The 12,351-nt window shown below is 43.6% G+C and overlaps 2 protein-coding genes and 1 long non-coding RNA gene across 6 annotated transcripts in view; 2 read left to right on the top strand and 1 right to left on the bottom strand.

The window, feature by feature from the left end:
• The window catches only part of LOC125748408 (golgin subfamily A member 4-like), a 32,138-nt gene extending 28,892 nt beyond the window's left edge, over positions 1-3,246 (top strand). For 3 of the 4 annotated variants that reach the window (XM_049024450.1, XM_049024449.1, XM_049024452.1), the window contains 2 exons: positions 57-120; positions 2,536-3,246. In XM_049024450.1, the coding sequence (XP_048880407.1) occupies positions 57-86 (30 nt within the window). In that variant the 3' untranslated portion in view covers positions 87-120; positions 2,536-3,246. The remainder of the gene's footprint in view (positions 1-56; positions 121-2,535) is intronic. The other variant, XM_049024451.1, reaches the window with a different exon arrangement.
• LOC125748430 (uncharacterized) lies at positions 321-1,686 on the bottom strand. The gene is made up of 6 exons (XR_007399546.1): positions 1,588-1,686; positions 1,333-1,434; positions 1,027-1,179; positions 720-770; positions 567-668; positions 321-413 (listed from the first exon to the last, which is right to left on the bottom strand). It is a non-coding gene; the product is annotated as an uncharacterized LOC125748430 (long non-coding RNA).
• Positions 3,247-8,374: 5,128 nt separating the features above from the next.
• itga9 (integrin, alpha 9) overlaps positions 8,375-12,351 on the top strand; it is a 70,586-nt gene continuing 66,609 nt past the window's right edge. Inside the window, exons 1-2 of the mRNA XM_049026066.1 lie at positions 8,375-8,479; positions 8,614-8,813. Of these exons, the coding sequence (XP_048882023.1) occupies positions 8,623-8,813 (191 nt within the window). The 5' untranslated portion in view covers positions 8,375-8,479; positions 8,614-8,622. The remainder of the gene's footprint in view (positions 8,480-8,613; positions 8,814-12,351) is intronic.

Below are 12,351 nucleotides of genomic sequence, written 5' to 3'. Positions count from 1 at the left end.
CACTTTACTAAATTTAGCGCTAACCTCTGCACTGTGTTGTCTTCCTGGCTCTGTAGTTCAGCTCTGCCTCTGGGGGTATATTCTGAGGGCAGCCCAAGACTAGGCAGGGCTATTGTGGCGGTGAGTGGATGTCCTCCTTTCACCTTTGCCCTCAAAGCTCCTATGTCCCTCGTCGCAGGCTTGGCTTTGCCTGGGTGCTTGTCCATCTGCATTGTGCTGTAAGCTTGGATTGCATGTTTCTGCTGCAGTAGGTAGTGTATGCTGCCTCCTAGCAGCGATCAGCAGTATTACAAAACTATAGATTAAGCCCTTTAGGAGCATGGGGCTGTCTTAGGGCTATCAGCGTTGTTATTTTACATTACCTTACGGTCACTGAAAGGCGGCAGGCCATCTTCAGCGCTGCATTGCATTACCTAAGGGCCACCGGAAGCTGATAGGCGATCTTCAGCGTTAAATTACGTTACCTTAGGGCCACCGGAAGCTGATAGGCCATCTTCAGTGCTACATTACGTTACCTTAGGGCCACCGGAAGCTGATAGGCCATCTTCAGCGTTACATTACGTTACCTTAGGGCCACCGGAAGCTGATAGGCCATCTTCAGCGTTACATTACGTTACCTTAGGGCCACCGGAAGCTGATAGGCCATCTTCAGCGCTACATTACATTACCTTAGGGCCGCCGGAATTCAATAGACCATCTTCAACGCTACATTACGTTACCTTAGGGCCACCGGAAGCTGATAGGCCATCTTCAGCGCTACATTACGTTACCTTAGGGCCACCGGAAGCTGATAGGCCATCTTCAGCGTTACATTACGTTATCTTAGGGCCACCGGAAGCTGATAGGCCATCTTCAGCGCTACATTACGTTACCTTAGGGCCACCGGAAGCTGATAGGCCATCTTCAGCGTTACATTACGTTATCTTAGGGCCACCGGAAGCTGATAGGCCATCTTCAGCGCTACATTACGTTACCTTAGGGCCACCGGAATTCGATTAGGCCATCTTCAGCGTTACATTACGTTACCTTAGGGCCACCGGAAGCTGATAGGCCATCTTCAGCGCTACATTACGTTACCTTAGGGCCACCGGAAGCTGATAGGCCATCTTCAGCGCTACATTACGTTACCTTAGGGCCACCGGAAGCTGATAGGCCATCTTCAGCGCTACATTACGTTACCTTAGGGCCACCGGAATTCGATAGGCCATCTTCAGCGCTATATTACGTTATCTTAGGGCCACCGGAAGCTGATAGGTCATCTTCAGCGCTACATTACCTTACCTTAGGGCCACCGGAATTCGATAGGCCATCTTCAGCGCTACATTACGTTACCTTAGGGCCACCGGAAGCTGATAGGCCATCTTCAGCGCTACATTACGTTACCTTAGGGCCACCGGAAGCTGATAGGCCATCTTCAGCGCTACATTACGTTACCTTAGGGCCACCGGAAGCTGATAGGCCATCTTCAGCGCTACATTACGTTACCTTAGGGCCACCGGAATTCGATAGGCCATCTTCAGCGCTATATTACGTTATCTTAGGGCCACCGGAAGCTGATAGGTCATCTTCAGCGCTACATTACCTTACCTTAGGGCCACCGGAATTCGATAGGCCATCTTCAGCGCTACATTACGTTACCTTAGGGCCACCGGAAGCTGATAGGCCATCTTCAGCACTGCATTACGTTACTTAGGGACCTTGGAAAGTGATATTTTTAAAGCTATGTTATATAACCTTACTTCCATGAGTAGTTGACGGCCATCTTAAGTGCTGCGATGTGTTGCAGTAGCATGATGGGAGTATCCAGGTGATCATTCTGCCACAAATCATATAAAAAAATTACTGCTGTCTTTTTCTGCTTTTGTTGTTAAGATGCCTGTGTTTTTGGAGCTGAGGAACATGTATTACATAAGAAGTGAAGAATGGCAGCTGGCTTGAACAAGTGTTTTTAAAAAATGTCCTTGGCTTATAGCTAGAAAGCGAACCTATTACCTAAAAATATCAAAACTCCAACTTGTGTAGTGAAGTATATACGCAATTGTTAAAAGGAAATTTAAAGACATTGCATTAAACTATTGCATTCATGGATATTATGCATGACACAGTCAACTCAGTGCTTGGCCACTTTTCCAGAAGCTTATTATTAATAAAAGTTGTTAATTGTGGGAAAAACCTGCTCATTAGCCGAATGTCCCTTGGCTGTATAATTTGACTGTTTAATTAACCGGATGCAATTTGGTTTTCCCTTCTGGGTAATGTAGCACTGAGTGTTGGGATTGAGGGAGGGTCCTTCCACTCCAGCAGCCAGGTTTACAGGCCTCATTGGGAATCCTGACAGAGGTTAATGAGTTATTCACCAGGACACTGAAACACACTGACCGAATTGCCAGCAGAATGAATTTTAATGATCAGGAAACATTGGCTTTCTATTGGTGGACCTTGCACACAAGAATAGTTTCAGAATGTTCCCTGTGTCTGCCCCCCATTGTGGATCTGCCTCTGGGTAACGCCTGTGTTGTTGTTGTGTTTCTGTAGCCATGGCTGCGCTGAGGTGTGGACGGTGGATAGACGCTGACCCAGTGACTGCTGCTGAATGACTGCCGGAGCTACAAGAGGAAGCAGTACGGCTGCGTGTGTGTGTGTGTGTGTGTGTGTGTGTGTGTGTGTGTGTGTGTGTGTGTGTGTGTGTGTGTGTGTGTGTGTGTGTGTGTGTGTGTGTGTGTGTGTGTTCAGGTAATGGTACAGCACACAGAACTGATCATTCACCAGAGGGAGAGATTCTTCATATCTAGTTCAATACAAAGAATAGTGTGTGTTATTTATGCTGAATTTCTCATTTGTCTGGTTTTCTTGTTTGATTTTTTTTTCTTTTTTGTCCTTTTAAAGAATGAATCACATGTGCAATAAATTCAATCCTGTGTGTGTTGTCTTACTTCCTGTGTCCCATCTTTCTATTTTTATTTCTATGTGTGTGTACTCAGTTTCCTGCCTGTATCCTGATCACGTCACTGAATTGGCCTATAAACCGTAAACTCCTGGCGCTTTTCAGCTCTGATTGGTGAATGGGCCATAGATCCTTCACTGTTTACTAAAGCTTTTCTACTTTATATTTTCTGGTTATTAGAAAATGCATACTGTAAATTGTAAATAAGTCATTAAATTCTGTACTATAGAGCATATTGTGGCTGTTGCTATATTAATACATTTTTAAATGGGCTAATAAAGTTTTATTTACAGTACATAAGATGTTTGACTACTGGTTCCTTCCTGGTCCCATCTGTAACACTTACCAGGCAAAAGCAGGAATGTGATTGTTTAGGAGGAACATGCTGGAAGATGCATATGCATTTTGCCCCTTAAGAACATACTCCACGCATGGCTCTCATGCTCCATGTGCGGCTCCTGTGTAAATGGCATGTGCTCTGTCTCAGTTCCTCAGTCACATGACCTTCATAATTTCTTATCCTTGAGACACAATCCTTTTTTTCTTGGGTTGGTCATACTGGAAATACCTGGATCTCAACCCTGGGTATCTTGTGAACTTCACTCTGTTGGTTGGGACCTTTGTCGTCTTTTGCCATGGTCCTGGAGAATGGCATCTCTTGTTTTCTAAAGGAATCTTTTGCTTTAGTCTTTCCTGTGTTACAGCTGATACTGGCATGGTTCCGTATCTACCCAGCCAGACTGCTGATTACGTGGTTTGTGGAAGGTTGTGGAACAGAACGTGGTCTCCTCAAACCCTTTCCCTCATAAGACTACGTGCCTGTTAGCAAAATATGCCACTCTTCTCCTGTCATGATTGTTGGATCCAAAATCTTTATTCATCTTTATTGAACACTGTTGGGTATTAAATTGTTGATGAGATTTAACTGTTTTAAAATCTCTTTATATGAAGCCCTTGTTAGTATATTATGCTCCATGATAAAATTTTATCCATGCAGAATGGTTAATATAACTGAAAAGCAAACCATGCAAATATGGGTTTATTGAGTGAAAGAATGGATATTTTGTTTTTATTGAAATCTGATTAAACTTCTGTAAATGCTGTAATTGATGGTGCGGGCCACTATGTCTAGAACATTTTATAATCATCCTGGATATTTTACAGTCCAAGGCCCATCCTTTGTGAAATGGAGACTCGATTTAGCTTCGCATAAATTAGCTTGTGTAAGGCAGCTAGACAGCTCTGCATCTTTTTTTGACGTTTCACACAAACTCCTCCAGGCTTGGCACTGGAGGTCTCTGCCTTTGATGAATGATTCAGTGATCATGCCTCACTGCAGGTATCTGTAGGTCCACCTGTAGGGGGCATCTGGGGCGTCTCCACACTGCAACTCTCCAGGATGAGGGAAAGCCAGTGAAGGTGGACTCATCATGTTTCACATTGTCCAGAGCCCAAGATCTGAGCTGCTGGCACCATTGAAACTGATGCTTGCCATTGGCACGAGTGACCAAAGGTTTGGCTACAGCAGACTGACCATGAATACTGACCCTGTGAAGCTCCTGATGAGCAGTATTAGTGGAGTTTGGCAGCTGTGGCTTAATGTTTTTTGGATACAATCTGGGTTAGTGCCCAGACATGCCTTCGGACAGCTTCCTCTTGCATCCAGTCACTCCTGCTGGATGTGGTCCGTCCTTCGTGGTGGCATGCTGACATTACCCAGGGTACCGTGGCTCTCAGTGCATCACAAAGACTTCCTGTCCTGGTCACAGATGCACCAGCCAGACACGCACCAACTATTTGTCCTCCTTTAAACTTTGCTGTGCCTCCCATTATGTTGTGTGGTTTGCAATATTTTATGTACAACTGTGCTGTTGCTATCCTGCTAATTAAACCTTCACGCTCTTACTGATGGAATGATGTGCAGTCAGTGAAGATTGGGCGTCAGGCTGCGCATATATAGGCATGAAACCACAAAGAGTATTTTGGCCAATGTTTCAGTTTCAACCTCTGAAAGTTTCAACCTCAGCCTGATTCGCAGTGTGTCCATCACTGAAGTCAAACTAGTTCAGGAGTCCTACAGCAATACTGACTTCTGAACTCTATTAGGAATTAGACTCTAGGTTCGAGCTAAAATTTATTTGCTCCACATGCTGAGTAACAAATGCTTGACACCTGCACAAATAAAAAAAAAAAACTAAAAATAAAAGCGCTCAGTGACTTTTTTATGTGCCACTACATAGTAGCTGGTAAGACTATCTTTTCAAAACCTTAAGACTATTTCCAAAACCATGTAAAGGGCTGAGCAATTGCATGCTTACTGAAGCCTTTCTGCACACCGATGTTGACTTGAGCTGTTACACTTGTGGCCTTCCTGTTCGTTTTAACAAGTTTGGCAGTTGTCCTGTGACCACGCTCATTAATAAGGTGTTTTCACCCGCAGAATTGCCAGTCAGTGGTTGTTTCTTGTTCATCACACAACTCGCTGTAAACCTTAGACACTCCCAGGAGTGCGGCTGTTTTTGAAATGCTGCACTCGCCACATCTGGCACCAGCCATCACGCTACATTTAAAATCATTTAACAAATCTTATCCATTCCACTGCTTAGCTGCCTGGCTACCGTTGCACACATGATATTTGCTGATTGGGAGCTGAGCGGTGTGATGCCTCATAGGTGAAATACACCACCTGGAGTGTCACTTATCAGAGTGTGGTATGGATGGCCAGTACGCAACACAAATCAGTGTTTATCACTAATGAGAACTTTTTGAAGGAAACGTCAATAAATGCTACGCATTCTAAATATGACTTTCATAACACTAATTTAAACAAATGCCCTCAATGAACCATATATGGTCATATAGCTTAAACACAACACCCTCACTGCACACGTGCGATAAATGGGAACCATAAAGAGACAAACCCCATTCCTGTTTGTAATATATTTTGCACTACAGAGGTACAGAGGACTGGAAATCCCAGACCACAAAATAAGGAGCCTAAAAAGGGCAAATACACAAACGACAGAACACACATGTAGAGAAGCAATGAAGAGAGGAGAGCAGCAGCCCAGCAGCACAGCAGCCCAGCTGTGGAATGCCAGGTACCTGGGCTCATGAAGAATAATACAGAAACTGGCTAATCAGAGGTCTAAAGCAAGATGCCAGCCAGCAAGAACCATGAGCTGCCAAGCCACCCAAAACACCAAGCCAGTACTTACTGGCAGTCTGTGCCATCTAGCCCCATAAAGCAGACCCCCAACGGAGCCCTATGCTCCAAAGCAATAAGCTAAAGAATTACTCACTGCTCTCCTTAATAAGGCTGGACTTAAAGTGTCACCAGCCTTTCAGCAGTTACTTGCTTAATAAATCAAGGACAGGTGTGACAGATTCCTTGCCTGCACATACTTTGTGAGAACATAACTAGATCATTGTATTTGTCTATCACGTTTTCTATTTAAGTGAGAGTCTGTACACATGTTATTACCAAAGAAATAGCTAAATTGAAGGAATAAATAACTAAATACCATTCAATGCGTAGAAATGTGTGCACTCATGGTCTACACGTACATTACATGGTCTCACAGGTACATTACCTACCACTGAAGAAACGTGTCAGCCACGTCACCAGAACAACGTCCGGGGCTTTCAACAACTCCCAATAGATTGCTGCTACCCCTGCAGACCACTGCAACTGAAACTGTGTTTGGTCTGAACTAACGCCTCTTCACCAGTTGGTCTCAGCGTAGAAAAGCATGTTGGCCACCATATAGGCTCATAAAACTTTTTACACACATCAAAAGGCTGGAGCCTGCTCAGAAACGAGAGTCCGCTCCGGGCTTTTTGACCAGCGCCACTCGCTTGTCCGCCCAGTCCAATGTGCTGCACCACCGCCACTTCTCCCCCTACATGGTGACCAGTCTCAGGGGCTCCCTGTTACGCTGGATGTCCGCCACCAGCACCTTCGTCTCCCTTGTCTTTCTTGGTAGGGGGACATCCCAAGTAAAGTTTTCCCTATGGTTCCTGAAAAGGCAAATCCGGCCCTCCATACCGGCATGTATAACCTAATTTTTCTTACAACTTCGTATAAAAACGCGCCATTACAGAAAATAATATTGGGGAGCGAATTTCGCCTGGAACCGTAACTTGAAAGTGAAGCGATCAAAGTAATCTGTATTAAAAACGGAGCTTGGTCCCTCGCAACAATGTTTCTTAATAATAATAATCCATCCATTTTCCAAACCGCTTATCCTATTGGGTCGCGGGGGGTCCGGAGCCTATCCCGGAAACAATGGGCACGAGGCAGGGAACAACCCAGGATGGGGGGCCAGCCCATCGCAGGGCACACTCACACACCATTCACTCACACATGCACACCTACGGGCAATTTAGCAGGTCCAATTAGCCTGAGCATGTTTTTGGACTGTGGGGGGAAACCGGAGTACCCGGAGGAAACCCCACGACGACATGGGGAGAACAAACTCCACACACATGTGACCCAGGCGGAGACTCGAACCTGGGACCCAGAGGTGTGAGGCAACAGTGCTAACCACTGCACCACCACGCCGCCCCAATAATAATAATAATAATAATAATAATAATAATAATAATAATAATAATAATAATAATAATAATAATAATAATAATAAAAGGAAAAAATCCTAACAATTTCAATGAGGTTCCATAATACTTCGTGCATTACACCCTTAATAATCTATGGATAGACATTTGCACCCTGCATCGGATAAATAGACGGATGGCATGGAGTACAAAGCTAGCATATCGCTTTAAATGGTTTTCTCTATTGTGATAAGTCTCTGTTTATTTAGCATCTGTCAGTTTAAATGAGTATGTTGCGTTATCTAATACTAGTAACTCCCCACGGATGTTAAAGCTGCCAACCAGGCGCACAACTCCAACGTAATAAATTGTTGAACATTTTTCTTTTCGAAATCAGAATACAAACTCAAAGGTGCTTATCACTGTTTACAAGCATCTGCTCTGTTTCCTAGAATAACCTACTTATAGGGATCCTCCTTCAGCCTCTTAGTAGCAAGTTTGTAAATTAATATTCCTGATTATCTTATCTACACGTGAAAATTGTGGCTCATTTAATCTGTCTTGTTCGTCGCACATATAAAAGCAATGTGATTTTTATAATGGCAATCCCCATTTACAACAGAATATAAATGTACTGTAATTTAAAATTGGTAGGATCGATTTTATATTATTTATTTTCGTCAATTTGACTAGTTTCTCGGTCACTAGACTGGACATCTGTGCTGTCGTGTCCCAGCTTTTAATGAAAATGCGCAGAAAAACGTAGATACCGACAGCACCCAGCTCTCACGAAATGCGAACCGAGAGGCTCCGCTAGGGGGCAGTGTCTTTCGCACCCCGGCCGCCTGCCTTCGCGACGTGACAGCACCCGCCTTACTATCGGCGCACATACTGCCTACAGCGCTGGCCAGGGATTAGTTCAACGCTCCGAGGAGCGAGAGCTTGGACCGTTATTTTTTCAACATCCCCATCTCTGAGGTTATTTTTCCACTGAACATTTTCCATTTTATTTGTTGCTTTGAACTGCTTACTCGGATCTTTCTTGTTAGTGGTTTATGCAACTATTTCAACAATTTTCCGCCAGCATTTCACACCTATTTTCTTATACTTAGGTATCAAGGATGCACCCCGGAAAGGTTCAGACTGTCTCCCGAAGTAAGAGAGGAGTTTTGGATGTAATTTTCGTAGTTTTGTTGGTTTCTGCGGTTCACTCTTATAACATCGACGCCGAGCACCCGTTAGTGTTCCGCGGACCTGAAGGGGCGTTCTTCGGGTTTTCCGTGCTACAGCACCACTACGACAATAGCCGCTGGTAAGTAATGCAAGTTTAACTTCAAATATTCATTCAAACAGTCGGGAAGTGCACTTCTATAGGGATCTGAACCATACCAGTCCGGGACCTAAATATTTAAATTCTCTTGTGTTCAGTCATCTGAATTTTCCGCAATTGAATTAGTCACAACCGGTCTACTTTAGGCCATAGTAAGGCTTTTTAGATGGATAACGCACTTATCTCCATACTCCACAATAAGAACAGTAGTGAATGCACGGGGATGGGGGCGCTTAAGCTGCGCGTCCCCCACGCCTGTGGCCTGTGATCATCGTAAACTTTGTTGAAGTTCAGAGCCGCATCAGCGCTTTATCCTGCATCACAGATCATTTACAACTTGCCCCGTACAAGCTCTTTTTCATTGACTTCCCCCACAAAAGTTTAATTACGATCACATTTAGGGGAAACCAGTGGAAAGTGTAAGGTGAAGAATTATCAGCAGTTTAAATGTTTGGAGCGCGGATTTGATTTTGCTTTTTGCACACATATTTATTCACTGAGGTTTCTTAATGGGGGAGGAGAGACTGGTTTTGGCCCAGTGCATTTAAATGAGCGCACTGCAGTTAAATAGTCTATCCTTCATTTCGGTGAGCTCATAGTTTACATCACCGAGGGAAGTTCAAATGCTCCCATCAAAACTTGCCGTGCCTGGATTTCATGAAAGCGACGCGCCTGGCAGGCGACGTAGGAATGGCTCTGCGGATCATTTCTGTCCGGACACCCCGCCTCTGAGTTTAGCCGCAGCTGTAGGGAGGTCTGTCTACAGATCTCTGTAACACTTTAAAATTGATCCCACACGCTGATAATGCCAAGAAAACATAAAAAATGCGCTTTCAGAGTTGGTGTTCGAACGTGCTTGAACGTGCTTGAAGCGTGCTTGATGTCTTATACGGTGGATATAAAATAGAATTACCTGCTTTGAAATATACAATTTTTGTATTTACAGTCTTAAATGAAAATACACAAACCAATATTTTTTCCAAATTCACTTACTCAATGAGACCTATAACATCCAAGTGAAAGACATCACAGCTACAGTTCTGAGGAACTGTAAAAAATAAAGAACAAGAAATACTGAGATTAATAAAGGATCACCCCCCTCCTAAACAATGTCTGTAAACTCAGTCAGGTGTAAGTAACCACCATTTCCACTGCAGACCATGGATACTGGCTTCCACCTGTGATCAGTGTGCTTAGTGAAGCATAAAAACAGATGTTCCTGGGGCTGTTTTTGCTGTGGTGCAACTGACAGCAAACAACTGACTTCGGGTGGCAAGTCACTGTTAAAAGATCTCAGGGTTAGAGTTGTGGACAGACAAAAGACAGGAGATGCATACAGAAAAATCTCAAAGGCTTTATCAATCCCAAGGAGCACAGTAAAGTCCATAATAAAGAAGTGGCAAGTGTTTGGTATTATTGGGAACATCCCTGGATCCAGCTGTCCCTCCAAACTGGATGGAAGAGCAAGGAGGAAACTGGTAAGAGAGGCTACCAAGAGGCCAATGGCCACTTTGAAGGAGTTACGGGATTTTAGGGCAGAGAGTGGTCATTGTGTGCATGTGACAACAATATCACAAGCGCTGCACAATTGTGGCTTGTTTGGGAGGGTCGCAAGGAAAAAGCCACTTCACAAGAAAGGTCATAATAAGGCTCGTTTGAGCTTTGCCAGAATGCACTGTGAAGATTCTGATGCCAAGTCCAAAAAGGTCTTATGGTCAGATGAGACCAAAATTTAACTATTTGGCCTTAATACCAAACGGTGCACCTGGTGGAAATCAAATCCGCAACCCACCATACCTACAATAAAGCATGGAGGTGACAACATCCTGTTGTGGGGGTGTTTCTCTGCCGCAGGGCCTGGGGCTCTCGTTAGGGTAGAAGGAAAATTGCATGGAGCAAAATACCGTCAAATTCTTGAGGAAAACCTGCTACCCTCTGCCAGAAAGTTGAAGATGGGCAGAATGTCCACCTTTCAATATGACAGTGACCTGAAGCACACAGCAAAACTGACCACACAGAGGCTGAAGGAGAAGAAGGTGACTGTCCTCGTGTGGCCCAGTCAGAGTCCAGACCTCAACCCCATTGAAAATCTGTGGAAATATTTGAAGGTAGCAGTCCACCAATGCTCACCATCCAATTGGACTGAACTTGAACAGTTCTGTGTAGAAGAGTGGGTAAATATTGCTCAAGCTAGATGTGCAAAGTTGATAGAGAATTATCCCAACAGACGCAAGGCTGTCATTAAAGCAAAAGGTGGTTCAACAAAATGTTGACATTGGGGGGGGGGTGTTTATTAATCTCAGCATGTGTTGTTTTTGTTTTTCTTTATCATTTTTCTGAACTGTAGCTGAGATCTTTCACTTGGATGTTATAGGTTGCATTGAGGAAGTAAAACTGGGAAGAAATATTTTTCGTGTATTTTTTCATTTAAGGCTGTAAGCTAAATTTTTTGGAATATTTTGAAAGAAGGTTATTCTATTCTACACGCACTGTATGTAGTAAAATTTACTAGGCAGCTGCGATTAATGTCACTCTGATATCATGCTGAGTCTGTACTACCGAAGCCTCACCTGAATTACTTAGTATAGCCCAGGTTACTCCGTATGCAGGACATAATCAAAATGTGCAAAAATTTTTACAGCAGATTTATATGGACTGCTTTAATATTAGCAATGGTTTATACTGTAATATAAATCCAAAGTGGAATTTGCTACTTGTGGTCCTGGGGTGATGCTATTTCATGCCACTGCTTACCTGGATATGGGTGGTGAGTTGGTTTCTTGACTTGCCATGATTTCAAACCTCATTTGAGGACTATAAGCATTTACCAATCATTTTGCTCTTTTACGGTATTTTTGTTTAGGTTTTAGAAATGTATCAGAAATGCCATAGCTTTCTTCTGTATTCAGTGACCTCAGTGGAAAGTACGCAGAATAGACAGTATTTTGAGTAGAATGCTGATTATGTGGGCTCAGAAGGCAGTTTACTCAGGAAACTGTTGATTTTGTGGGTTCAGTATACTTAGTGTACCATTGTTTATGGGGGCTCAGTGTACAGTATACTCAGTGTACCATTGTTTATGGGGGCTCAGTATATAGTATACTCAGTGTACCATTGTTTATGGGGGTTCAGTGTACAGTATACTCAGTGTACCATTGTTTATGGGGGCTCAGTGTACAGTATACTCAGTGTACCATTGTTTATGGGGGCTCAGTGTACAGTATACTCAGTGTACCATTGTTTTTGGGGGCTCAGTGTACAGTATTCTCAGTGTACCATTGTTTATGTGGGCTCAGTGTACAGTATACTTAGTGTACCATTGTTTATGGGGGCTCAGTATATAGTATACTCAGTGTACCATTGTTTATGAGGGTTCAGTGTACAGTATACTCAGTGTACCATTGTTTATGGGGGCTCAGTGTACAGTATACTCAGTGTACCATTGTTTATGGGGGCTCAGTATGTAGTATACTCAGTGTACCATTGTTTATGAGGGTTCAGTGTACAATATACTCAGTGT

This window comes from Brienomyrus brachyistius, chromosome 9 (assembly GCF_023856365.1).
Source record: "Brienomyrus brachyistius isolate T26 chromosome 9, BBRACH_0.4, whole genome shotgun sequence".
Classification (NCBI taxonomy): Eukaryota; Metazoa; Chordata; class Actinopteri; order Osteoglossiformes; family Mormyridae; genus Brienomyrus; species Brienomyrus brachyistius.
The sequence above is the reverse complement of the archived record's forward strand: the minus strand, read 5'-3'. Positions and strand labels throughout refer to the sequence as shown.